General features: G+C 39.9%; 1 protein-coding gene across 8 annotated transcripts in view; it reads left to right on the top strand.

The window, feature by feature from the left end:
* Nucleotides 1-26,258, top strand: part of LOC125241181 (protein phosphatase 1 regulatory subunit 12A) — a 114,788-nt gene that overhangs the window by 12,905 nt on the left and 75,625 nt on the right. For 7 of the 8 annotated variants that reach the window (XM_048149532.1, XM_048149534.1, XM_048149537.1 and 4 more), the window contains exons 2-5: nt 19,691-19,821; nt 21,923-22,041; nt 24,109-24,257; nt 24,877-25,032. In XM_048149532.1, coding sequence (XP_048005489.1) covers nt 19,691-19,821; nt 21,923-22,041; nt 24,109-24,257; nt 24,877-25,032 — 555 coding nt within the window. Of the gene's footprint in view, nt 1-19,690; nt 19,822-20,257; nt 20,386-21,922; nt 22,042-24,108; nt 24,258-24,876; nt 25,033-26,258 lie in introns of those variants that run through there. The other variant, XM_048149539.1, reaches the window with a different exon arrangement.

The following is a 26,258-nucleotide window of genomic DNA, read 5'->3' on the forward strand; positions in this document are numbered from 1 at the left end:
GTCGGCACATCAGTACACGAAGTACGTCATATAAAAATTAACATGAAAAATTATATATGCACTATTTGACGCTATTTTAGAATCTCTGCACAAAATCGGCATTATTTTAATTCGCATGCGCGTAAAAGTTATACATACATACATACATACAATCACGCCTGTATCCCATAAAGGGGTAGGCAGAGCACATGAAACTACTAAAGCTTCAGTGCCACTCTTGGCAAGTAAGGGGTTGAAAGAAAATGAAACTGTGACATTGCAATGACAGGTTGCCAGCCTCTCGCCTACGCCACAATTTAACCCATACCCCACAGTCGCCTTCTATGACACCCACGGGAAGAAAGGGGGTGGTGAAATTCTTAACCCGGCACCACACAGGCATCTTAACCCGTCACCACACAGGCAATGCATTTAACTTGGCATAGCATACAATAATTCATTTACATAATTGTATTTACTCGTTACGTTAATCATTGTGCATATGTCCATGTTACATTTGTTACAGTATGTCAAGCCTAACTATATATTATCGGCAGCAAAGCATTTAGTCAGGGTGATATATTGGAATTCCTAAGGACTAGCTATCACCAGTGTAATAAAGATGCACTAGTAGGAAATATTTACAATTAACTAGTAGTGTGATACTATTATCCATATCCATACTAATATCATAAATGGGAAAGTGTGTGTGTCTGTATGTTTGTCGACGACATGGCGCGATTTTTACATAGGCTACTTTTTGTCTCTTTCTAACCCATTTTCGAATTTAACGCGAGCGAAGCCGTGGGCAAAAGCTAGTAATATTATATAACTTTGTTTTCAGTACAGATTGTGCTTTTTATACGCACTAGTGCGAGAAGTGGTTCATTATATGTCAGGTCGAATTTTTAACCGACTTCAAAAAAGGAGGAGGTTTTCAATTCGACTGAATGTTTTTTTTTTTTTATTTTTTTTTTATTTTTTTTTTGTATGTATGTTACTCGATATCTCCGAGAATCGTGGACCGATTTTCAAATTTTTTTTTTTTGATCGAACGGGTATAACCCCGAGATGGTCCCATTGGCACCAAGTCAGGGTCTGATGATGGGATCTTGGAGAAATCGAGGGAACTCTTCAAATGTTATAGGCACATGTAATGTTTTTAGTGTATTTTTCAAAGGTACACCAGTATTTACGCCTGACGGTAGTAATTTTATGTGGCTGAGCTGATGATGGAAGGTCAACTCCTCAATGGTTAGGAGTTAAAGGATAATTCTTTCACTACTGTACATATATTCGGACTGATACATATAATATCACTAGGAACCACTAAAAATCAACAAATAAATTAACTTTTTAACAAAAAATAAAACCGCCTTCAAAAATAAGCGCGTTACAAAACACGGAGAAACTAAAAAGCAAAAAATAATAAACCTTCGAATTCAGATTTCTTATCGTATTGCAATAATCTAAACATCCAAATTATAAACAAATCAATTATTTTTGGAGTCGGTACCAGCCTGTGTCCATATTCATTTCCTATCGTGAGCATTGCGACTTGCGAGAGATAACTACGCATTTCTGAGGATAAAAAAAAAGAAGAATAATAAAATACAGAGAGAGAAGTTTTTATAATTTTTTTGCACTATTTTGAATGTATTTTCACATAAAAAGTAAATTTTATTTGCACTTTAAAATGAGTTTTGACTAGAGATGGGCCGAATACGGACTTTGCCGTATACGAATATTCGGTTCCGCCATATTTTAAATCCTGGCTTAGAGTTAAAAACTTTTCAATGATTGATAAGTAAGTAATGGACCATACTAAGGCTCTTAATGTTCCTACAATTTAGTGCATAAGGAAATATTGGTTTTTGTATCTTAATCTATGTTATTTTACTTTTTTACATAATTTAATTAATTAATTAATTATTGTAGGTACATTTTAACGCTTTTTTAACTCCCTTTGGTGGTTCCTTAGAATGCTGAAATAGGATGTAATTATCCGATGAATTACGAAACAACTTACGCTATTTATTTACTTAGTTTATTTGGTAAATATTCAGCAATATAACCGAAATATTCGGCCGATTACGAACATTGAAAAATATGCCGAATACCGAATATTTACCGAATATTCGGCCCATCTCTAGTTTTGTCATTTTTTGAGAAAATATATATATCATATATATGACATTTTAGTCTTAAAATCTGATCAGGAATATACTGTTAAAATCTCTCGCAATACAAGCACTCTGTATATCAAATGCCGCAAACGTATACAGTGTGACTTATTAGCGCGCGGATATAGCAAATTAATCGCATTGCCTGGGTTATGTCATTCTGACAGGCAATCTATTGGAATAACTGTAAATAACTTCACACTTCGCTAATCGAGGAAGAGTATCTGACAATGTTAATGTACCTGTTGTAAATTCTATTATGTCAGGTGATATGTCTTAAGCTCAGGAATTTTTGCTTATTTTTGGTGAGACTAAAAAAGTTGATCTTTAAGTGTCTAGGTCTACTCTACACTGTCTACTATACTATGAAAGCGCCAATATGGAATATTACTCACAATTCTGTGGCCGTCTACGTTCTATATATGTTACGGCAATGTTAAACACGGTTCGCGGTAGGCCCTCTGTAATCCACTAGCATGGTAAGTCCCCGCGTACAAATTAGTGTAAGGGCTGAGTGCACGCTCATATTGGGCGTGCAGTGGGGCGGGGCGTGCGGCGTGCATGTTAAACAATTGAAGCTCATACAAGTGTCCTGACTGTCCTGAGTCGACGCTGCATAGTACGTATGTACGCACGCTCGCCCGCGCCGCCGCACGCCCCGTCGAACGCTTCGCACCCAGCGCCCACGCATCAGACCCTACAATTATATTCGAGTTTTCAACTACTACAAAAATAAAAGAAAAATCCAAATTTTAAATCGGAAAAACTGGCTTGGGTCTTGGGCACAGCGAGTAAGCTAATAAGCTATCGGCTATTATATAAAAACGATCAAAAGATATGTTCCCGTGTAAGACACGCAAGGATGACGGGCGAGTTATAGTTCGTAGCCGAGCTATGAGTACGAATCGCTCGCTCTCTCTTTTATTTCCACGGGATATCTTTTGTTCGTTTAATAGCCGATAGCTCATAGTTTCCTCGCCTTTGGTGGGATCAGTGCCTTATGAAGCTGGACGCGTCCTTTATGCAAAGTTTTGCGCCTTTACCCTATTTGCGAACTTCAGTGTTAACTGTAGGCTCTCTAAGTCAGCATGTAAAAAAAAACGGTCGGCCTAATTATTACGCAATGACATTTAAAATCGGTCGGGCTAAACACGTCAAGAATACTCGGGACTGTTATAAACAGCCTTGTATTTAAAAATATCGGCGCCGGGGCCGTATCGCGGGAAGCGGAAACAGCGAGTGGCTACGTCACTGGTGATAACTGAAGATTTCAGCCCTTTAGGCCCCTGAGTCTTGAGTTCGTTCTACTCTCGCTGAGCGTAGGCGAGTGCCTGAGATCTCGAATAATCACGTGTATTCGTTGTTGTAACGTTACTGGTGATACCTGAAGATTTTTGCCCTTTAGGCCCCTTGTCTTGAGTTCGTTCTACTCTGAGCGTAGGCGAGTGCCTGGAGATCGCAAATAATCACGTGTCTTTTTGTACGTTTTAATGAAAGAGTAACATTATTCTTTCAAAAAAATTGGATTAAAAAATAACTAATTCAGGATTCAAATCGATGAAGAGTTGAAGACCTTAAGATAAAATCTGTTTTCTGGACCTATTGCACATTAAGAATTGAGAGTTTGCGGTAAGAATTCATTCATAATATACCTCCCACATTAGAAAGCATGAAAGCATGCCCTTTCTTATAGGGCATATAAGGCCCCTACGTTAAAAGTTAGATGGAAATATTTGGATAATTTCAATTACTTTAACGACTGTCGACAACTCTGCACTCGTTCTTTAACGCCCATGGTATACTATTTTTACAAGTGACACACATCACGTTTTGTCAAAATAAATACAATGTCGCAAAGATGACGGTCGCTGTCACAACACTCACACTTGTGTGGTTTACTCCCCTTAAAAACTATTATTGGTTAATGTGAGTGGCCCTTAATTTTATTAAACTTAACGTTCTAGTTAATGTGTGCTTATACGAGTAAGTAATTAGTTTACATAAGTCAAAATGACAGATTAAGAAAACGACTCATAGCTAATATGGAATATTACGAACCACGTTGCCGTATTACTAATTACTAACCGTTGATTCTTTTCGTTCCTTTATGCATACCTATGTCGTATTTAATCTGAAGTGTATTTTGGCTTAGGCCAGCATTGACGCAGTAGGAATTTAGATCTTGAGTACTTTTTAGATATCTACTTGAAATTGTACTTTCTGTTGCATCGCAGTGCACTTGCGTGTGCGCGCTACTCTCCTGCCACAACCTGCATGTTGTTTTTTTTATATTTCTAAATGGAATAATTTAAGTAGTCACCGTCTTGCCTTAAGCGGTAGTAACTGTATTACCCATAATGAATGAGCCACACACGACTAGACGACAGAGAATTAGGAGCATTAAAAACAGGTCAATTTCTTCGGGAAATCCCAGGCTTTGGTTTCCTTGCCAGAATGTGGTTTACGAGCTACCTGCCTCGTGGCTAAACGAATGGCGCGAGCTGTGCCAAATCTTCGAACACCCAGCGTATCTGACGCCTTCTGCGTCATAAACTATACCAACACATTGAACAGTAATTTATTTTATCTCTGAGCGAGTAAGAGTCAAGTTAAAATACTTCAATACCTAAAGGTGCCTCAAACGCAGCACGCAGCAATGCTCCTAAACTCATTGAATTTTGTTTTGACGTCGATCTAACCAATATCAGCTTACGAACAACGTTACTAGGTTAAAACTCCCTTGTTCGCACTATGTTTCTTTTAGTTATTAACTCTTTTATATCCCGTAGTTAGTAGGGCGTTTTCTGTTCTGCCCTATATCTCACCACTCGTTATGTTTACATCATCGCCACCGATAACTATCGATACTTGTGTATTTTTAGTTTTTACATTCACACACATTCGCGTGTTCACCTATTCCCGTTCCTTTCTTGAACATCATCAGAAACAGAGCGCTGTAAACTTGATTTGACGTTGAAACTGCCCCACTTTTAAAGTTCAGTTTGATATCTTTGATCAGTATTCGCTATAGTTTATAAATAGGCTTATGAGAACTTTTTGGCATCGTTCACTGAGAAATGGCAGACTTTAAAGCGTTGATATAATGCCGGTGGAAATCGTATACTTTTGGGAGCACATAAAGTGTGTGAACAGTTTCTAGGTGTATGTGACGATGGCGAGACATGCACTGTAAGATAAATATGTCAAAAAAAGGCAGTGTTCCCATTCTCGTATTCAAAATAAAGTTGTCAGTTCTGCTATCCAGTGACAAGTGCATTGTTTTTGGCTCAAGTTATAATAAACGTTTGTAGCCTTATTATAGTTCTTTATTAAAATACCTTCATGTTTTGTCTGTCTTCCCGTCCAGTGTGCGTAAATAAGTGTCGCATGCGTAAGGTGTTATTGGTAATAGAAGTACTATTATCAATAATATTTAGCGACAGAAATGACATTCGATATGTGGATACTCTTATACTATATGGATGAGTCACGAGCTAAAGTCTAAAATGGACTCTGTTTATACACACCTATGTATTAGTTTCTTTTTCAAGTGTGATTTGCTTTTTATTAGTGATCTGGAAAAACTGGAGGACTATTTATTTGAGGTCAGAACTTAATATTAAAAACTAAAGACGTTAACTCTGTATATACAGATAAAGTCTAAGAAAAAAAATTACCTCTGAACCATCAAGAGAAACATACGATCGCCTATAGATATGGTGTCTACACTTTTAGCTGATTCTCGGCTAATATTATATTTATTAATTTTAACACATATCAGGTTAAAAATTTGGGCCAAAGTGTCAAACGTGAGGTTCAAGAGTTTTAAGCGGTGCGTAAGCCTGTGTCGAGAGATGGCAGTCACTGCACTGTGACTACACATTTTACTTTGACAGCAATTATCTATATAAGATACAGCGGGGCAAATCTCGACTCAACATCATAGTGTAATAATGGAAAAATGGATTAGTTACAATGGCCCCCAGTCGAGATTTGTCCCGCTGTACCTTACTCGATCCTCTTTGGTAGGTAATAATAATAACGAATGGTATAAGTACTGAGTAATAAATACTAGGTTGCATAAAATTGTCCTGTAATAAAATTGTGTTATTTTTCGCTTCACTATATCTATAACAATTCTCTATGTGACATCGTCTGGCAGCGGTCTACGACCAAGATTTGGCAGATGGCACTCGCGGCTTTATAGTGCAAATGTTACAAAATTAGCCGAATTCAGTTCCTGCCCCCAATGTGCCTTAGTACCGTGTAACAGAGTTTACAATTAAACGGAGTTAGCTCAGATGGTTATTAGATAGGATTTTGGTTACGTTTACAGGTAGACGCACTCTGAATGAATCAAAATTGTTAATTAATCATAATAATGAGTATATCTTCTCTTTTGCCGCAACGACAATCTATCCTTGGCTTATCTGTGTGCCGTGTAGTCAAGTTTTGTGTCCTCATCTCTTTTGACTTAGGACCACCGGGTTTGTGGACTTCTGCTCTTAATAATGAGTATTACTGTACGTTATGACGTACTGCGAAATGAAAAGTAAGAAATGTTTTGACTGCGACCGTGGACTGAACTCAATAAACGCAGCGCACATTAACTTTTTTGCCAAACACCAATTATAGCTAACTTTTATAGGTCAGCTAGGGTTTTCTAAATAAAACTGGAAACAGAAGGGCGGTTTTTGAACCTCGCATACGGGATTTTATCACTAAAATACCGGTTGAAAACAGTGACTTGCTTATTATTTTCAGTGACAATTTTCTGAATTCGAACGCGTGAGACTCAAAAATCGGTCCGCTGATCCCAAAATCCTGTGAGGCAACCCTATTTAAAAACAATGGTGTAATATGCGGCGCCATCTAAAACATAAAGCATTTGGTTTGAGATAAATCATTGTTCTAAATTCTCTAAATGAGGTTAGATTAATAAATGTAGGCGTTGCTGACAGCTTCAGTTGTTTTGAGGAATTTGTCTGAAAGATTTTTTTACGGTGTACCAGTCATGCTTAATAATATCTTTATGTCCAAGGTCACTACGAGTATTATTTAGTATTGACTTAATCTATTTTTTTATTTCCGCCATCGCTCTTTCGCGACATTCTCATCTCCAGTTGGCAGTCCTCAGCTGTGGGTTCTCCAGAAACTTCCTGCTTCGAACAGCTAAATTGTGGAATGAAATGTCGCCCGGGATATTTCCGGACAGATGCGACCTTCAAACCCAAACAAAAGAAAGTATATCATTTTAAGATGTTCCCACATCAAGTCATCAATGGCATCAGCCTGTTTGTTCCTTAGAGTATTTAGATAAATCGATCGATTGACCCTTTACAGTCTACTGTAATGCAATGCAAATTTTGCAAACCCTCTGGTTTTGCAATCCCAATTAAAGCGTAATATAAATATTCAGATGCCCCTGAAACCGCCAATTGATAAAATCTCGCCCACTCTGTCGTTAACCTAGTAGAAAACTGCACGAAATAGGATAGAAATCTAATCAGCGGATCTAATGTCATTTGATATTTGCCAGTAGCTTTTCGGTGAAGGAAAACATCGTGAGGTAACCGGACTAATTCCAATAAGGTCTGGTTTACCCTTCGGGTTGGAAGGTCAGGTTGGCAGTCGCTTTCGTAAAAACTAGTGCCTACGCCAAATCTTGGGATTAGTTGTCAAAGCGGACCCCAGGCTCCCATGAGCAGTGGAAAATTCCGGGATAACGGAAGGAGAATGATGATGGATCTAATTTTCATGGATGGATATGTTTTTCATGGAACTTAAAATATGGCTGGTTCGTTCATACATTTCCTTTCTTCCAATTAGTAGCTGTGTATAATTGTATGCAATGATCTAATGGCACGTCGAATTTCCTACCGGCACCTATAAGTATGTATTCGTGTTTAATGAATTCTTGCAAATAAATAGGGTACAAATTGAACGGTATAATAGTGTTAACTGTATAATTGTCACATACAATTTTGCATCGAATTCTGTGCCATTACACGATCACTTCAAAATGACGGTCAATTTTTATTATTGCAGACAATGGCCAAAGACTCTTAAAAAAGTAAAATATCTAATGATATTTTTCAGTACAGGGGGCCGATTTTTGAGTCTCACTGTCACTAAAATACCGGTTGAATACGGTGAATTGCCTATTATTTTCAGTGACAATTTCGCGAATTCGAACGCCGTGAGACTCAAAAATCGGCCCCCTGAGGGTGCTTTTTGCCCGCACTAGTGCGCAAAGTGATTCATTTCTTGTCAGGTTGAAACTTCAGAGGGCCGTATGTACTGAAAAACGTCGTTCGATACAAGTGCGAAAAGGAAATTCGAAACTCTTGTCAAATACATATATCGCCACGTTTCGATTTTTCTCTTTTTCGCACTTGTATCGTTATCTACTATTATCGTGTTTGACCCGTAAGAGCCGCGCGCGAAGTTGCATGCGATTTTAATTTATTACGAACTTTAGGCACTGGTCCCACCGCGGGCTAGTAATCTATGAGGCTATGAGCTATCGACTATAACAACGAACAAAAGATAATCACTCCCGTGCAAATAAGAGACACGGCGATGTTTATAGTTACTCGCCCAGAGGTGAGGTATAAAAATCGCCGTGTCTCTTTTATTTGCACGGGGGTGCTTATCTTTTGTTCGTTTTTATAGCAGATAGCTCATAGCTTGCTAGCTCGCGGTGGAACCAGTGCCACATTCGAAACGAGAATAAAAAAAATATTATTTGTCTTTGTAGTGTTGTGTTATACTGTATTACGTAAGAGTGTTCGCATTGCATTATCTTAAATCATTAGATCGGCGTAACGTCGCATGCGCACGCGTTTAGTTCACCTGATTTATCGCCACGTTTTGTTTCTATAACGCGTATTTTTAGCGCTCATGTCTTTAGGTAGCTCGCAATTGGGCCGGTGACTTTACGTCTAACTGTATTGTATGAATGCGTTTGTTACTGGTACCACAGAAATCACAGAATAGATTTTTTTTTTTAAATACCACGTCGGTGGCAAACAGGTATACGGCCCGCCTGATGGAAAGCGGTCACCGTAACCTATGGACGCCCGCAACTCAAGGGTTGTCACGTGCGCGTTGCCTCGGGCGCCCTGAGTCTCTTTGGAGAACTTTCAAAGAGACTCAGGGATACAACTGGCGACCGTAGAGCTGGCAGTTACCTCGCTCAACGAATCAGTTTGGCAGTCCAGCGAGGTAACGCAGCCAGCATCTGCGGCACCTTGCCGCGGGGACCTTTTTTAGATTTAGTTTAGGTTTAGTTTTTTATTCTTTCTATATATAGGAATTTTTGTATTTAGAATAATTATTTAATTTATACATTTACATAAATAAATAATATACATAGTACTGTTACCTGTAATAATATGTTACTTTTCGAAGTACAGAAAGGACACTTCATATAAAACCGAAATTTGAAAGCGGATCAGTGTCGAACCGACCACTGCTGGTACAGTCAGTGTCAAATAGTACATGTAGGTCTGGTCTGTCAAATCTTAATGTTGTCACGTTGGCGCGCCAGAAGTATTCAATATTTCTTATTTAATTATCCATGAGATTCGTTAAAAACATAAACTCAGTACTGAGTGATTTCTGTCAGTATTCGCATAACACACCCGTTTTGATTTAGTTATATCAAGATCAACCCATTATCCCACCAGTCAGGCGATCTGTCCGTATGCGCCTTTCGCGGCTTTGTATGCGTCTGATAAGTGAAATTGGCCCCATGTAAACAGGCCTTTATCATCCGAAGGCGTCTTCAGCCGCTGTCACTGACCGACCCGAATATTTTCCGATGGTATGATATAGCGGTGCGTATATATAGAACTGGGCCGGAAAATTGTGACCGAGGTCAAAGTGATTCGGTCTTACGTCACTTGTGTATGAGCTCTATACACTGAACTGAACATGATACGATGTTGAAGATGCATCCGAAAAGTGTGATCAAGGTCGTATCGTTCAAAATCATAAATTTAATAGTTGTTAAGTCGGAACTGACATCCAAAATAAGCGTGATGCCGGTAGCCTCAGCAAATCCCGGCGTACTACAAATTAAAATTATATTCGAGTTTTGAACTTTTATAGAAATAAAAGAAAGTTCGAAATAAAAAAAGAAAGACGCTAAAAACTTGCCTGGGTCCCACGAGGAAAGGTAACGCTTGAGATTATGTATGAAATGGTTCTGGGTCATTCCACAAAACTCTAGAGTTTAATTATATTGACACGGTTGCAAAATTGCTGATAGTAGTAACAGTAGCCGCGACGCCAAGGTGTTTCAGCGCCGATTTCCACAAACTTTTCTGGTCAGGGTATGTAGCCAAATGCATAAACGTTGACGATAATATCTTTTCACTTTCACCTTGGTCCTTCGTGCCTAGAATCCCTCGCAACGCTCAAGATTCCACTTTTTGATCCACTCGCTACACCCGTAGCGAGTGGATCAAAAAGTATCAATATTGGCACGTGCGGTTAAACAATAACTGTGCCCCCTTGTAAAACAATAGTTATTTGTTATACAAGGGGGCAAAGTTGTATTTTACACACGAGAAGTAAAATATTGGGTTGGTAAGAAAGTAATGAGCGATCGATTGAATTCCACATAAAATTTGCACAGTTTCTCGTCAGTCATTCACTAGCTGTCGCCGAGCTAATATAAGGAAGAAAATGGACGAATTAAAAGTGCATGTAAGGCATTGCTTACTATATGAATTTCAGTCTGGCCATTCAGCCGCCGAAGCAGTGCGTAATATATGTCAGCGTGTTGCTCCTGAAGTTGTGTCTGAGCCCACGGCGAAACGATGGTTCCAGCGGTTTCGTAGTGGCGACTTTTCATTATCAGATCAACCTAAGTCTGGTCGACCGGTGAAGATTGATGTAGCCAAATTAAAAACTTTAATTGAAGGAGATCCGAGGCTAACGAGTCGTACTCTTGCTACCGAGTTAGGCTGCTCTCATGTCACCATAGAAACACATTTACACGAGTTGGGAAAAAACTACAAATACAGTGTTTGGATACCGCACGAACTTGATAGAGATCAACTAAACCGCCGTGCCGATATCTGGTGAGCGTCAGAATGGCGGGTGTACATCAAGCAATCCTGGTGTGGTATACGTCAGGAGTTAGTGCTAGCAATGTGCCAAATGTGCGCCAAAATTCGAGCAATGTGCTCTTTGAACTCCAGAGATATTTAAGAAATTAATGACACCCGCTATTCTGACGTCAGGTTGGCGGGTGTACTTCCAGTTCTAGCTAATGGCTGCTTACTCGAGGGTGAAAGTATTGCCTAAAGTTAGTGCTCGCAATGTGCTTCCACATGTATGAAACACATACTAATTCAGAGAGCCGTTGAAGAGTAATATGGGATTGAATAAATATATCTATAAGTATCACTTTTTTGTGAAAAGCGCCTGAATGTTAATGCTGCATTGCAGGCAATGAACATTGCTATTTTATTTCAGCAGGCGTTATAGATATATTTATTCAATCCCATATTACTCTTCAACGGCTCTCTGAATTAATGTGTGTTTCATACATGTTGAAGCACATTGCGAGCACTAACTTTAGGCAGTACTTTCACCCTCGAGTAAGCAGCCATTAGCTAGAACTGGAAGTACACCCGCCAACCTGACGTCAGAATGGCGGGTGTCATTAATTTCTTAAATATCTCTGGAGTTCAAAGAGCACATTGCTCGAATTTTGGCGCACATTTGGCACATTGCTAGCACTAACTCCTGACGTATACCACACCAGGATTGCTTGATGTACACCCGCCATTCTGACGCTCACGATATCTGCATACAACTTCTGTCTTTTCGCCGCACATTCAACTGGTTGGACCATCTTATCACTGGAGATGGAAAATGGGTCTTATATATAAATCACACACGCAAACGTCAGGGGCTAGCTCCAAACGAAAAAGGAATAGAGGCACCAAAAACAGAGCCTCACCCGAAAAAAGTTATGCTGTCCGTTTGGTGGGATATTCATGGTATTATTCACTGGGAACTCCTACCAAGTGGAAATACTGTTACCGCATCAGTATACTGTAATCAGCTTGAAAATTTAAACCAAAAAATCTGTCAGAATCGTCCACAGCATGCTAAAGTTTTTTTCTTACACGACAATGCTCGACCACACATTGCAAAAGTGACTCGGCTAAAGCTATTGGAGCTAGGTTGGAAAGTGATACCTCATCCACCGTACTCTCCAGACTTGGCACCTACGGATTACGCATTGTTCAGATCGCTAAGCAATGCCTTGAATGAAAAAAAGTTCGATGATCAAGCCCATCTACGACAGTACATAGCTGAGTTTTTTGAATCTAAACCTAAGAACTTCTTCGCCGATGCTATTCATTCTTTACCAGAACGATGGAGACAAGTAGTAGATAATGAAGGCCGTTATATTTTTGATAAATGATTAAAATAATAAATTAAATAAAAATTACAATATTGGTTATGATTCGCTCATTACTTTCTTACCAACCCAATACATTTGCACCCTAATGTAACACAAAACTTTTCCCCTCACTATAGCGAGGAAGCTACAACGCAAAAAATGCGTTTATCACTGCTGCCAGTAGTTCCACAGGTGGTAAATCATCTTTATTACTAGATTCACCTATTTTTATCAATTTTAAAGCAGTTAATTTTACTTTATTCAAGGTCAAATTACTTTACTCACTAGTGGATAAAATGCGTTTTTACCCGCTGGTATTTAAAGGACAAAACACGTGTTTCTGAGCTAGTGAGGGAAAAATCACTATTATAGTAGCTAGCGATCTCTATTGCTCTCCCGTATTGGAGCGACAGAGCCGAACTACGTTTCGATCAGCGTCTAGCGTCAACGAATGTTATTCGGCTAGGCCGGCTGTCCTGCTGTAGACTACGTCGTTCTCGCATCGGTCTCTTAACCTTTCGTATGCGTCTGTCAAAAAATTGTCATTAATATATTAGTCATAATAACTACATGTTAAAGTTGAAACAATATGGAGCAGATCTGCTCCTAAGCATACGAGAGGTTAAGGGCCCATTTAGATGGTACGAGAACTAGCATACGAGTTGTATTACATTGCGGTATTTGATGGCTGTGCAAAATTGTATGTAACCTCAACAGCCCGCAATGTAACTAAAATCGCATGCGAGCTCACCGTCTAAATCAGGTATTAGTCATCAGAAGAAGTGTTTCTCGAATGATACACCATAAACCGTCTGCTGTAGTCGTTAAGGCCAATGCTGATGATGGTGCTAATTCAAGGGCCTAAGCTTTAAGGATAAAAATGAACATTTTTCTACATAGATAAATAAACGAATAAAAGTAACACATACCTACTAGCTGAGAAATTACGGTTTATGTAAATGTCTGTTGGTTTTACTGTAGGGTTATATGTAACTAACTTTGACGTAACAACTAACAGACATCGGTTTAAAATCTTAGTTTAACTATCTGCAATAGTGTTTTTGTAGTTTACCAGTGATTTTACTGCCGATAGTCACGTTCATTTGATGTTTTTTTTTATATTTATTTTATGATGTTCTAAACTCTGTTCTACCTGTATGTTTGTTACCACTACACGTTTTGACCGCTATAAACAAGTTTTTAACAAAATTTAGACGTAAACTGTCATTTGTATAACTTGAGATCTGGGGAAGGGAAGGCCATAGGATAGTTTTTATTATCAATATAATCATTTTCAATTATTTATTACTACACGCATTATGTAACATAATTTTTTGCTAATCCACACTGAACTAAATATTACTTTGTAAATGCTATATTACATACTATATTATATTTTTATACGGTCTGGGTGCCGCAAGACGGGCGAGGATCTGGCAGACCCAGGCGGCGATGGCGGGATGACTTAGACGCATATCTTAGCGACTGGCCAGAGATTGCTCAAGACCGTGACGGATAGAGATCCATGGGGGAGGCCTTTGCCCAGAAGTGGGACACCATGTAGGTTATCAATAATAATAATAAATGCTATATATGCCGTTTCAGCGAACGGTCTCATAGCGAAGAGTCTCGACCAACATCTTAAGAGACTCTCGCTAGGTGGCTGGATCAAGGGCCAGATGCAGAAGGCGGTGATCTTAGACACGGCGCGGATAGTCCGACGGGTCTCTCTGCGGCCCTAACCACCGGCAGCTTGGGCCCTGCCACGCTGCTGGCGGCACCCTAGGTTAGGTTTTTTATAATGTGTTTATATGTTTTATATTGTTTTGTAAGTGTTTTATTTTATTTTACTTTTATACTCATATTGTAAAAAACCTAGCTTAAGAAAAAAGATAAATAAATGAAATAATAAATGCTATATTATCTACACCCGTTACGCCATCCTTTCCGAGTTTAAAATGACATAATTCACATAATAATCGCGGGCCTCAACCCAACATCCGTACTGATAATGAAACCATAGTTAAGTCCAATGTCATCGTGTTTCAACTCCATTGTAACATAATTTCATGACCGTCGTCGACACTGTAAATTGACCGGCCGCATGACAGTATTACAAGGACATAAAGGTCTACACTGATCAGGCAATAACGCTGTTATCTGATATGTCGTTTGTATATGTATGTATGTATGTATATGCTACCTACGTGTATGTGGACCTACTGTTTTTACCAAGCTTGTATGATAAAAACCCTCAAAAATCGAACTTTTTAAAAGTGAACTGATAGTCAATCACTAGTTGATATTGCGTCTTACCTGAATAGACTAACCTCCTTATTCATAAACGTACGCTAAAGTTATAAGATCAAGGCGATAAAGTTCGTTTGTCCCTTTCCGACGTATTACTGTGATAGAAAGGGACAAACGAACTTTATCGGCTTGATAAATTTAGTGAACGTTTATGAATAAGGGGGTATATCTGTACATATTATAGTAAAAGTATTATATGGATCTAGATAAAGTTATGATTGCAACTGTACATGATTAGGTATTAAAACACTCGTGTTTTAACTGTTAAATAACTATTTCAGTACAGATGGTGTTTTTTTTACGAACTAGTGCGAGAAGTGGTTCATTATATGCCAGGGGCCGATTTTTGAGTCTCACGGCGTTCGAATTCAGAAAATTGTCACTGAAAATAATAGGCAATTCAACTTTTTCAACCGGTATTTAGTGACAGTGAGACTCAAAAATCGGCCCCCAGGTCGAAACTTCAGAGGCTCATCTGTACTGAAAAACGTCGTACGATACACGCGCGAAAAGGAAATTCGTTACTCGTGTCGATTTAAAACACTCCCTTCGGTCGTGTTTTAATTTATCGCCAATCGTTTCGAACTTCCTTTTTTACGCACTTGTATCGTAATGTACTATTAAGAGTCAGGTACGTCAAGTTTTCGTTTTTCAATGTTGTAGTAATATTATACTTACTTCGGCGGCGGATAGACCATTCAAAGTCGAATAAAATTCATCTCGTAATTTAAATTTTATCATCTATTCTAGTCATAATTATATGCTGTGGTTGTATTGAGAACTTATATACAATGCTTATCCGTTATTTACTGCTACCATTTGCTGCTGCTATTTGTTGACGACCCGTCTGGCGCAGTCGGTAGTGACCCTGCCTGCTGCGCCGCGGTCCCGGGTTCGAATCCGGGTAAGGGCATTTATTTGTGTGATGAGCACATATATTTGTTCCTGAGTCATGGATGTTTTCTATGTATATAAGTATTTATATATTATATACTAGCTTTTGCCCGCGGCTTCGCTCGCGTTAGAAAGAGACAAAAAGTAGCCTATGTCACTCTCCATCCCTTCAACTAACTCCCCTTAAATAATCACGTCAATTCGTCGCTCCGTTTTGCCGTGAAAGACGGACAAACAAACAGAGACACACACTTTCCCATTTATAATATTAGTATGGATTAGTATGGATATCGTTGTCTGAGTACCCATAACACAAGCCTTCTTGAGCTTACCGTGGGCCTCAGTCAATCTGTGTAAGAATGTCCTATAATATTTAATTATTTTTATATATGCCTGTACCGGCTTGATATACATATGTGATTATATGAAATATTTTTACGCGAGTTAAAACACACATTGAGAATATTTAATAAACTCTACGCCTGCCACATAAAAGTTTAATCCCGTTATATTAAGAATATAGACACTAATTAAGTGTATAGGGACTTCCTCACAGCAAACAGTCCATTATACTAAACGGCGTATGTAATAGGGGAAAACAAGCAAGATGGGCCCTTTCGTCTTAGATGCAATAACAAGTTGACCGCGTTATATGCGATGCGGGTCCCGGCGCTGAATGCTCCAGTGGGCTTGCGCTAGGGTTGTCCAATGTTAAAAAATAAAATATGTATATCATATCACTGACGTTAAAAACATTTGTATTTTGTACTTTCAATAGTTTCAATCAACATAAAAAATAGTTTCAGCGCTTCAACTCTAAATAGCAACGTCAGATAGATACAATACTTAATTCAAAGTAGACTACATGATGCTAAAATACAGATTGCATTTTTGATTTATTACCGTAAGACTAGACGTAGCTTTTTCAGCTGTGAAATTATTCACAGAGATTTTTTATGAACTCTACTAGAGCACAATTAATGTATTGGCCATATTTTTGACCGAGTTGTGACGTCACGTTTACATTAAAGAAACCGCAATTGATTGCATTGAAGTGGGTTATTTGCAAGCAGTATTACATATTTTCAGCCCACTGTCAATGATTCAAGCATTAAGCAAGCACACTAAACATATAAAAATAAAAAACCGGCCAAGAGCGTGTCGGGCCACGCTCAGTGTAGGGTTCCGTAGTTTTTCGTATTTTTCTCAAAAACTACTGAACCTATCAAGTTCAAAACAATTTTCCTAGAAAGTTTTTATAAAGTTCTACTTTTGTGATTTTTTCATATTTTTTAAACATATGGTTCAAAAGTTAGAGGGGGGGACGCACTTTTTTTTCCTTTAGGAGCGATTATTTCCGAAAATATTAATATTATCAAAAAACGATCTTAGTAAACCCTTATTCATTTTTAAATACCTATCCAACAATATATCACACGTTGGGGTTGGAATGAAAAAAAATACCAGCCCTCACTTTACATGTAGGGGGGGTACCCTAATAAAACATGTTTTTCCATTTTTTATTTTTGCACTTTGTTGGCGTGATTGATATACATATTGGTACCAAATTTCAGCTTTCTAGTGCTTACGGTTACTGAGATTATCCGCGGACGGACGGACGGACGGACGGACGGACGGACAGACAGACATGGCGAAACTATAAGGGTTCCTAGTTGACTACGGAACCCTAAAAAAGAGCTTTATTTCATTCCTTGCATTTCGATATTGTTTTCAAATGTCACATTTAAATATATGATTTAAATAAATTTAGTAATAATTTTAATAGGTAAGCATGCATTGGTCAAATTATTGATTAATATTTTTTTATTGTTACTTATCAATAAATGTAAATGTTTCTCTACACTAAACATATACTTCACGTTAATCCTGATTTCTTACTGACGTTTCATATTTTCTGACAAGGTTGTACCGTAGTAGTAAAATACTTTATTTTACACATCCACATTTATCCACATGAAATTGTCATAAGACCTTGTGTGAAAAACAAGTCTATCATTCTAATGACAATTACAATATGGATTGAACCGTTACTGCTTGACTATGTCCATTTTTTGTACTGTACATTATTTAAATTAGATATATTTCCTTGTGTCAGACTGTTTATTTGTTTGGACAGCCCTTTGTGGCACTGACCCAGCCACGGTTCCGTACTGCTGCGCCTAACTTAATGCATTATTCTTACGCGATGCTGAGATGCAATGGCGAATGTCCGAACAATATTATTTACCACCTAGCTTTTGCCCGTGCTCGCGTTATATTCGAAAATTGTGCAATGCTCCATACAAACCTCTAGCCCCCCATTTAAGGGATTAGAAAGTGACAAAAAGTAGCCTATGTCACTCTCCATCCCCTCAATTATCTCCACTTAAAAAAACACGTCAATTCGTCGCTCCGTTTTGTTGTGAAAGACTGATAAACAGACACACACTCTTTCCCGTTTGTAATACCTACTAGCTTTTGCTCGCGGCTTCGCTCGCGTAAAATTAGAAAATTGAGGAATACTCCATACAAATTTCGACCCCCTATTTGGGGAAGTTGGGGGTCAGAAAGAGAAAAAATGTAGCCTATGTCACTCTCCATCCCTTCAACTATTTATCTTCACAATTGAAATCAATTCGTCGCTCCGTTTTGCCGTGATAGACGAACACACACACTTTCCCATAAGTATGGATTAGTCTGGCCAAGATAAGTTGGCAACGATTTTAGCCCTGTCTCCGCAAGAATAATAAACGTCATAATTTCATCGAAGTTTTACGTTTTATATAACATTTGCACTAGGCTGTCAAAATTGTAGGTACCAATTTATCTTGGACTCACTCTATTAACAATTAACTACTTTTATAACTCCAGTTTAACTACGTCGTGCGTTTTTAAGCGAAAGTAATTTGCGCAATAAATGCCTGTGCCATTTCTTCTAATTTGTCATGCGGTGTAGATCAAATGATAGTAATAATTAATCGTAACTGCTTCTGCGAATTCTATATGGATCATTATCGTTATCGTTCTTGTTTTGAGGTTGGACAAAATATTGTTTATTTAAAAGTGAATCTCGCTTGTGAAATGTTCCTAAATATGAGAACACCTTTATTGAGTTTACTTTATGATTATTTAAGTAGCGTTACTGCTGAATTACCGATGTCTACAATTATTAAAATTTCAATAAATAACCACGTCTGATGTCTGTCTGTAACGTTTTCATACTTGTGCTGAACTAATTTAGACGATTTAGGCAAGGAGATAGCTTGAGGTCCCGATAAGGATAAAGGATAGTTCTTTCGGATGCCTTAACACCAGAGATCTGCTACGTAATTTAGGTTTCACGCAGATGAAGTCAGGTCTACTTTACACCTTTCTATACAAAGCCCTCACAGAACGCGTAGGCTATCAGCTATAGCAATTTTTTGAGAACTCTTATGCTAAATTGCGAAAGTTTGTCTAAAAATTCATAATTTGAATTTGGATTTGTATGCAACCTGTCAGTTCAAACTGACATCTGTCAGTAGCCAGTGTCAGATTGCGTACAAATCCAATTCAGATTATGAATTTTTCAATTTATTTATTTTTCTGCCATATGCGATGGTCTTTTATGTCAACGCTACCATATTATTTTCAGTACAGATGGTGAATTTTTCTCGCATTAGTGCAAGAAGTGGTTCATTACTTGTCAGGTCGAAACTCCGGAGGGCCATCTGTACTGAAAAACGTCATACGATACAAGTACAAAAAGGAAATTCGTAACTCTCTTCGGTCGTGTTTTAATTCATCGCCACTCGTTTTGAACTTCCTCTTTTCCGCACTTGTATCGTAATGTACTATTATGTCATACGTAACGCTTATCCAAAAAGGTTTCTTAATCACCAACGACTGTTTCCAGGCATGCATCGACGACAACCTAGACATGGTGGAGTTCCTCGTGGCGCACGGCGCGGACGTGAACCGCGGCGACAACGAGGGCTGGACGCCGCTGCACGCCACCGCCTCCTGCGGGTTCCTCAGCATAGCCAGGTGAGTCCAGGCATGCGTCGACGACAACCTAGACATGGTGGAGTTCCTCGTGGCGCACGGCGCGGACGTGAACCGCGGCGACAACGAGGGCTGGACGCCGCTGCACGCCACCGCCTCCTGCGGGTTCCTCAGCATAGCCAGGTGAGTCCAGGCATGCATCGACGATAACCTAGACATGGTGGAGTTCCTCGTGGCGCACGGCGCGGACGTGAACCGCGGCGACAACGAGGGCTGGACGCCTCTGCACGCCACCGCCTCCTGCGGGTTCCTCAGCATAGCCAGGTGAGTCCAGGCATGCATCGATGACAACCTAGACATGGTGGAGTTCCTCGTGGCGCACGGTGCGGACGTGAACCGCGGCGACAACGAGGGCTGGACGCCGCTGCACGCCACCGCCTCCTGCGGGTTCCTCAGCATAGCCAGGTGAGTCCAGGCATGCGTCGACGACAACCTAGACATGGTGGAGTTCCTCGTGGCGCACGGTGCGGACGTGAACCGCGGCGACAACGAGGGCTGGACGCCGCTGCACGCCACCGCCTCCTGCGGGTTCCTCAGCATAGCCAGGTGAGTCCAGCAGTACTGAACGCCTCCTGAGTTGAGTTCTTCGTCGAGCAAACATTAGGTCCCAGTGAGGTCCGGTAGGCTCGGGGGTAAAGCGCATACTGAACGCCTCCTGAGTTGAGTTCTTCGTCGGGCAAACATGTAGGTCCCAGTGAGGTCCGGTAGGCTCGGGGGTAAAGCGCATACTGAACGCCTCCTTAGTTGAGTTCTTCGTCGGGCAAACATTAGGTCCCAGTGAGGTCCGGTAGGCTCGGGGGTAAAGCGCATACTGAACGCCTCCTTAGTTGAGTTCTTCGTCGGGCAAACATTAGGTCCCAGTGAGGTCCGGTAGGCTCGGGGGTAAAGCGCATACTGAACGCCTCCTTAGTTGAGTTCTTCGTCGGGCAAACATTAGGTCCCAGTGAGGTCCGGTAGGCTCGGGGGTAAAGCGGCAAGACATCAGGGGCGGAAGCAAGGCGACGTTCTATGAACAGTAATGTCAAGTTATGATTTAGAAACAGACAACATATTTTATGAACAGACATCAATCTGAAGTCAGTCAAAAGCAAAGAAAAAGGTGGTAATGTAAGGATCTAAGGATCCAGGATGTAAGAATGGACTCCCTGTCAATGGCGACCAAAAATGAAATACAAATTGAAGCAGTAGAGAATATTAGAACTTAAGGAAATTGGAAATTTTCTACATCTCCGACCATTGGACGGTCTTTTTGGATTTTTTGGACCAGTGTTTCACAAGGTTGTCGGTTCAAGTTCAGGTTCGGTTGTGTGGTGGGTGTATTTTTCTCAGATTTTTCATTAATGGAAATAAATATGGCAATCATTCTCTCGCGCGTAACTCTGAGTGGCTTTACACGGCCTTACCGGTGTTTAGTAGCGTTTTTCAAAGACTTCCTTCTTACGCAATGCTAAGTTTACTCACTGACATTGCCGATAGCTATTCCAAACAGTGACTCATAGCCTGCCGCTGTTTCATAGACAGATTATTAACCTTTTTATAGAAACTATTTTACATAACACGTCACTTGTAGAAATTTAATAATGTGATTGTGTTTAGTAAAACGTCCCACTTTGTCGGTGACCATTAAGGCGAGATTTACTTGTATCTTTATATGAATAAATTGACAAAGTGGCTTTATAGCAGGCAAGTAACAACTTCAGTACCAAATCTGACACGCTCGGCCGCCATAAAAATAGATGAACTTATTTCTTCTATCTAAATCAAATTCTGTGGGGTGATGCTATTCTTTTCTGATACCGGCAACGTTTATTGTCATGTGGTAGACGGCCATGATGAATCCATACTAATATATGGGAAAGTGTGTTTGTTTGTCCGTCTTTCACGGCAAAACGGAGCGGCGAATTGACGTGATTTTTTTAGTGGAAATAGTTGAAGGAATGGAGAGTGACATAGGCTATTTTTTGTCTCTTTCTAACCCCCCACTTCCGTAAAATGGGGGGTGAAAGTTTGTATGGAGCATTTCGCAATTTTCGAAAAGCTAGTGTGGAATATATTATGTGTAACGATTTGTGTCATATTTCAGGTATCTCCTGGAGAGCGGAGCGGACGTCGCAGCGGTGAACTACGACGGCGAGCTAGCGGTCGACATCGCCGAGAGCGATGCGATGGAGCAACTTCTACAGAAGGCTATCGATGAGAAAGGTGAGGCCAACAAAAAAACAGCCCTAAAAATTCCTTGTTTTATTTTTATTTTGATTTATTGCGCTATCCCGATATTGCCTCGGCTCATGGGAGCCTGGGGTCCTTTTGACAACTAATCCCAAGATTTGGCGTAGGCACTAGTTTTACGAAAGTGACTGCCATCTGACCTTGCAACCCGAAGGGTAACTAGGCCTTATTGGGATTAGCCCGGTTTCCTCACGATGTTTTCCATCACCGAAAAGCGACTGGCAAATATCAAATGACATCGCAATAAGTTCAGAAAGACTCATTGGTACGAGCCGGGGTTCGAACCCGCGACCTCCGGATTGGAAGTCGCACGCTCTTACCGCTAGGCTACCGTGAAGATATGCGGCAATATTACTATATCTATACACTAATAAACAACTTTATATTTACATCACTTTGTCACCTTGCCTTTACCGTACCGAAACTGGCAAATTCAACAGTAACAGCCGTTCGGGACATATCCATAGGATAGTTTTTGATCTCTTGTTGGTCTCAATATTCGAGTAGTTGTTCCAAGTTCGTTGAACCAACTTAACAGGCGTATCCTTAGTGCGTTTTCACATTATCCGATCCGATATCGGATGTCGGACCGATATCCCATACATTCCAGACGCCACCTTGGATTTTTTCTATTGAAATCCTTCCGACATTCGATATCGGATCGGATAATGTGAAACGGTCTTACGCCTATCTCTCCAAGTTGTCAAATTAAACCAATGTCAATTTCTTCGAAATTTCTGGGTTTGAAAATAACGACGGTACTTGGTATTTAATATTTTCTAAACAGGAAAGTACGATGAATATTAAGTAACTATTCAGAAAACAATATGTCAGTATTGGATTGTATTCTTTAAATCTTTTAAAGATTGAAGTTCGCCCGATGGGTGTATGCGATCAAATAATATTGCGCCTTACATGCGCGGGGATAAATTGTCGATGTCGTGAACTTTGCCGGAATGCACGAAGGTTGATACTAGCCCCTATGCAGAAGAATTCGTCTAGTTATACAGAATAATTTGTTTATTCTAATAACGTTTACATATGAAGGTATATTGCGACCCAGTAGTGAGAATTGTAAAAGTACTCTAATATATTTGACTGTAAAATAAAGTTGCATGTGACTTATATTGTTTAAAAAAAGAACTTTAAAAAAATGTCTTAATCTCGTTCTCCTCTTTTATAATAGTTCTGAATGCATAGGCTTTAAGATTTGTTTTTAGTTTATTAGCAGAACTTAGTTACTTTCCTTGGGCCGCCTTACATCAGTCACACAGATGTCATATATACCATAGATCAAGCAAACGTATCTACTTAGCGTGTCAAATGAACTCAGTGAAATCCACTGAGTTGTCCGTCTTTACTCGCAGCTTGCAGCTTTCGGGCGTCAATTTTTGTAAGTTGAAGTCAACCAAAACATAAAAAATGCCTCGTTACGTGATATTCAATTGCAACAACACAAAAATTATGAGCAATCAAGATCAGTCATGTATTATAATACCCATCCATTGATAAAAGACAAAATAAAAATGGTAATTTTCTTCCTTTCAGTATCAATGATATTTCTTGTATTTAGATTTAGTTATTGTACAATACTGCCATAGAAATAAATTAGATTAGTATTAGTATTAAACATTAATGATTTTTGAACTAAGACATTATTTTTGTACAAAAAGGAGAACCTCAAAAAATGGTCTGACTAGACGAAAACATATGCATCGGGGCTAACTAGTATTAGGCACTGGTCCCACCGCGAGCTAGTAAGCTATGAGCTATCGGCTATAAAACGAACAAAAGATAAGCACCCCCGTGCAAATAAAAGAGACACGGCGATTTTGATAGCTCACCGCTGGAGAGTAACTATAAACATCGCCGTGTCTCTTTTATTTACACGGGAGTGATTATCTTTTGTTCGTTTTTATAGCCGATAACTCATAGCTTACTAGCTCGCGGTGGGACCAGTGCCTTAGGCTGTAGCAGAACGGCTCAAATGTCGCGATGTTTTCTGAATCACATAATAATGACAATATATTTATTCTACAGGCATCGACTGCGAGAAATCCCGTAACGCGGAAGTGGACAACCTGCTAAGCGACGCCAAGAACTGGGCCGCGAATGGCTACGTCGAAGTCAGAGACCCTAAAACTGGCGGCACGCCACTCCATGTAGCCGCTGCTAAGGGTTATATTGATGTAAGTATTACCTACTTAGGAATTATACAATTAATGAGGACAAAGAGTGGCTGAATACATCGTAATACGCCTTTGAGACTCCAGGGGCCCATTTCTCAAAACTGAAAGTTACAAGTTACAAGCGGAAGTCTCTTTCCAACGTATTATATTAGACATTGACTACCGCTTGTAAATTGTAACTCGTATCTTCGAGAAGTGGGCCCCTGAAATAAGGATGTGTCCCCGATATATTTGGTCAGCGCAAGAGCTGAGGAGCGAATAGTTAGGGATCTTAAATCACTCCATGAAGCCTTCTGTTAAGGGCTATGTCGACGTAAGTATAACATATGGATTATACACGTAATGAAAACTTTTGGATTTTGCCTTACGTCATTCGGAACCGGGTGTAAAAGAAGGGCAGAAGTCGTCAAAATGGTACATAATACTGCACAATGATTCCATGTGGCTTACTTACACTATTTATTTCAGTCTGAATTTTATACCGGCTATATAAAAATGCCCGGTCGGTGATAGTGATAAAGTTTCGAGGTATTTTTCATTAGTGTTACAATAATGTCAGGCCTTTGCAAAGAAATTTATCTTTTCTAGAGCTTATTCATTAATATTAAATATTCCCTAGGTGGCCAAGATGCTTCTAGAAGAGTGCGGCGCGGAACCCGACTGCGTGGACTACGAGGGTTGGACGCCACTACACGCCGCCGCTCTTTGGGGGCAAAAGGAGGCCGCCGCGCTGTTACTCAAGTGTGGCGCCGACCCGCATCTCAAGAACTACTCTGTATGTGTAGATATTACACTAGTATTCGATATAGATATTGAAGACTACAAAGATACAGTGTCACTGCAGGTTGCCGTGATCTAGGGTAAAAGGAGGCCGCCGCATTGTTACTCAAGTGTGGCGCCGATCCGCATCTCAAGAACTACTCCGTATGTATAGATATTAGACTAGTATTCGATATAGATGTCGGCGGCCGAACGAAGAATCCGCCAGATCACGAGATTCCTAGGCATATCGTGAAACGGCGCCAAATCATTATTTGGCTTAGTAACATTCGCCATATCGTTCAACACTCACCGTTTAACGATTTGCCCAGTGACGTTTAAGCAGATCATGAAATTCCTAGGCATATCATGAAACGCCGCCATTTCGTGATTACACCGAGTAAAACCCACCAGTGGCATTTAGGCAGATCATGTGATTCCTAGGCATATCATGAAACGCCGCCATATCGTTCAATACTTAAGTAGGGTTCCAAAATTGAAGTAAAAAATGCAAAAAATTATAATTTAAATATTGTTAAAACTATCGTGAGATATATTAAATCCATACTAATGGAATGGGAAAGAGTGTGTGTCTGTCTGTCCGTCTTTTACAACAAAACGGACCGACAGATTGAGGTCTTTTTTAAGTGGAGATAGTTGAAGAGATGGAGAGTGACGTAGGCTACCCCACTTCCCTAAAATGGGAGGTGGAATTTTGTATGGAGCATGCCGAATATTTGGATTTAACGCGAGCGAAACCGCGGCCGCCGCGGGCAAAAGATAGTTATTGAATCTCAGTTAACTGAAGTGAACTGTAATGAGATATTTTGCACTTCTATTTTGAATAACCACACTATTTTCGGTGCTAAAATAATTTTTTTGTGGCAAAAAAAATGTCGGCATTTTTCACGGCCGCCATCCGCGCCATTGCATACGCTGCAAACGCAGCGCCACCAATGACCAAGAAATAAACTATTCTACGAAGTGCCCGATATAAGGCTAGGAATATCGACGAATGCGTTGCTTTAATCGATCTGCCGTGTTGTTTATCAGGCACATCGTGATATGCCTGGGCAACTTTTAGGCATTTCATGATTTGGCGCCGTTTCACGATATGCCTAGGAATCTCGTGATCTGGCGGATTTTACGATCGGCCGCCGACATAGATATTGAAGACTACAAAGATACAGTGTCACTGCAGGTTGCCGTGGTCTAGGGTAAAAGGAGGCCGCCGCACTGTTA

Source organism: Leguminivora glycinivorella, chromosome Z (genome assembly GCF_023078275.1).
Source record: "Leguminivora glycinivorella isolate SPB_JAAS2020 chromosome Z, LegGlyc_1.1, whole genome shotgun sequence".
Classification (NCBI taxonomy): domain Eukaryota; kingdom Metazoa; phylum Arthropoda; class Insecta; order Lepidoptera; family Tortricidae; genus Leguminivora; species Leguminivora glycinivorella.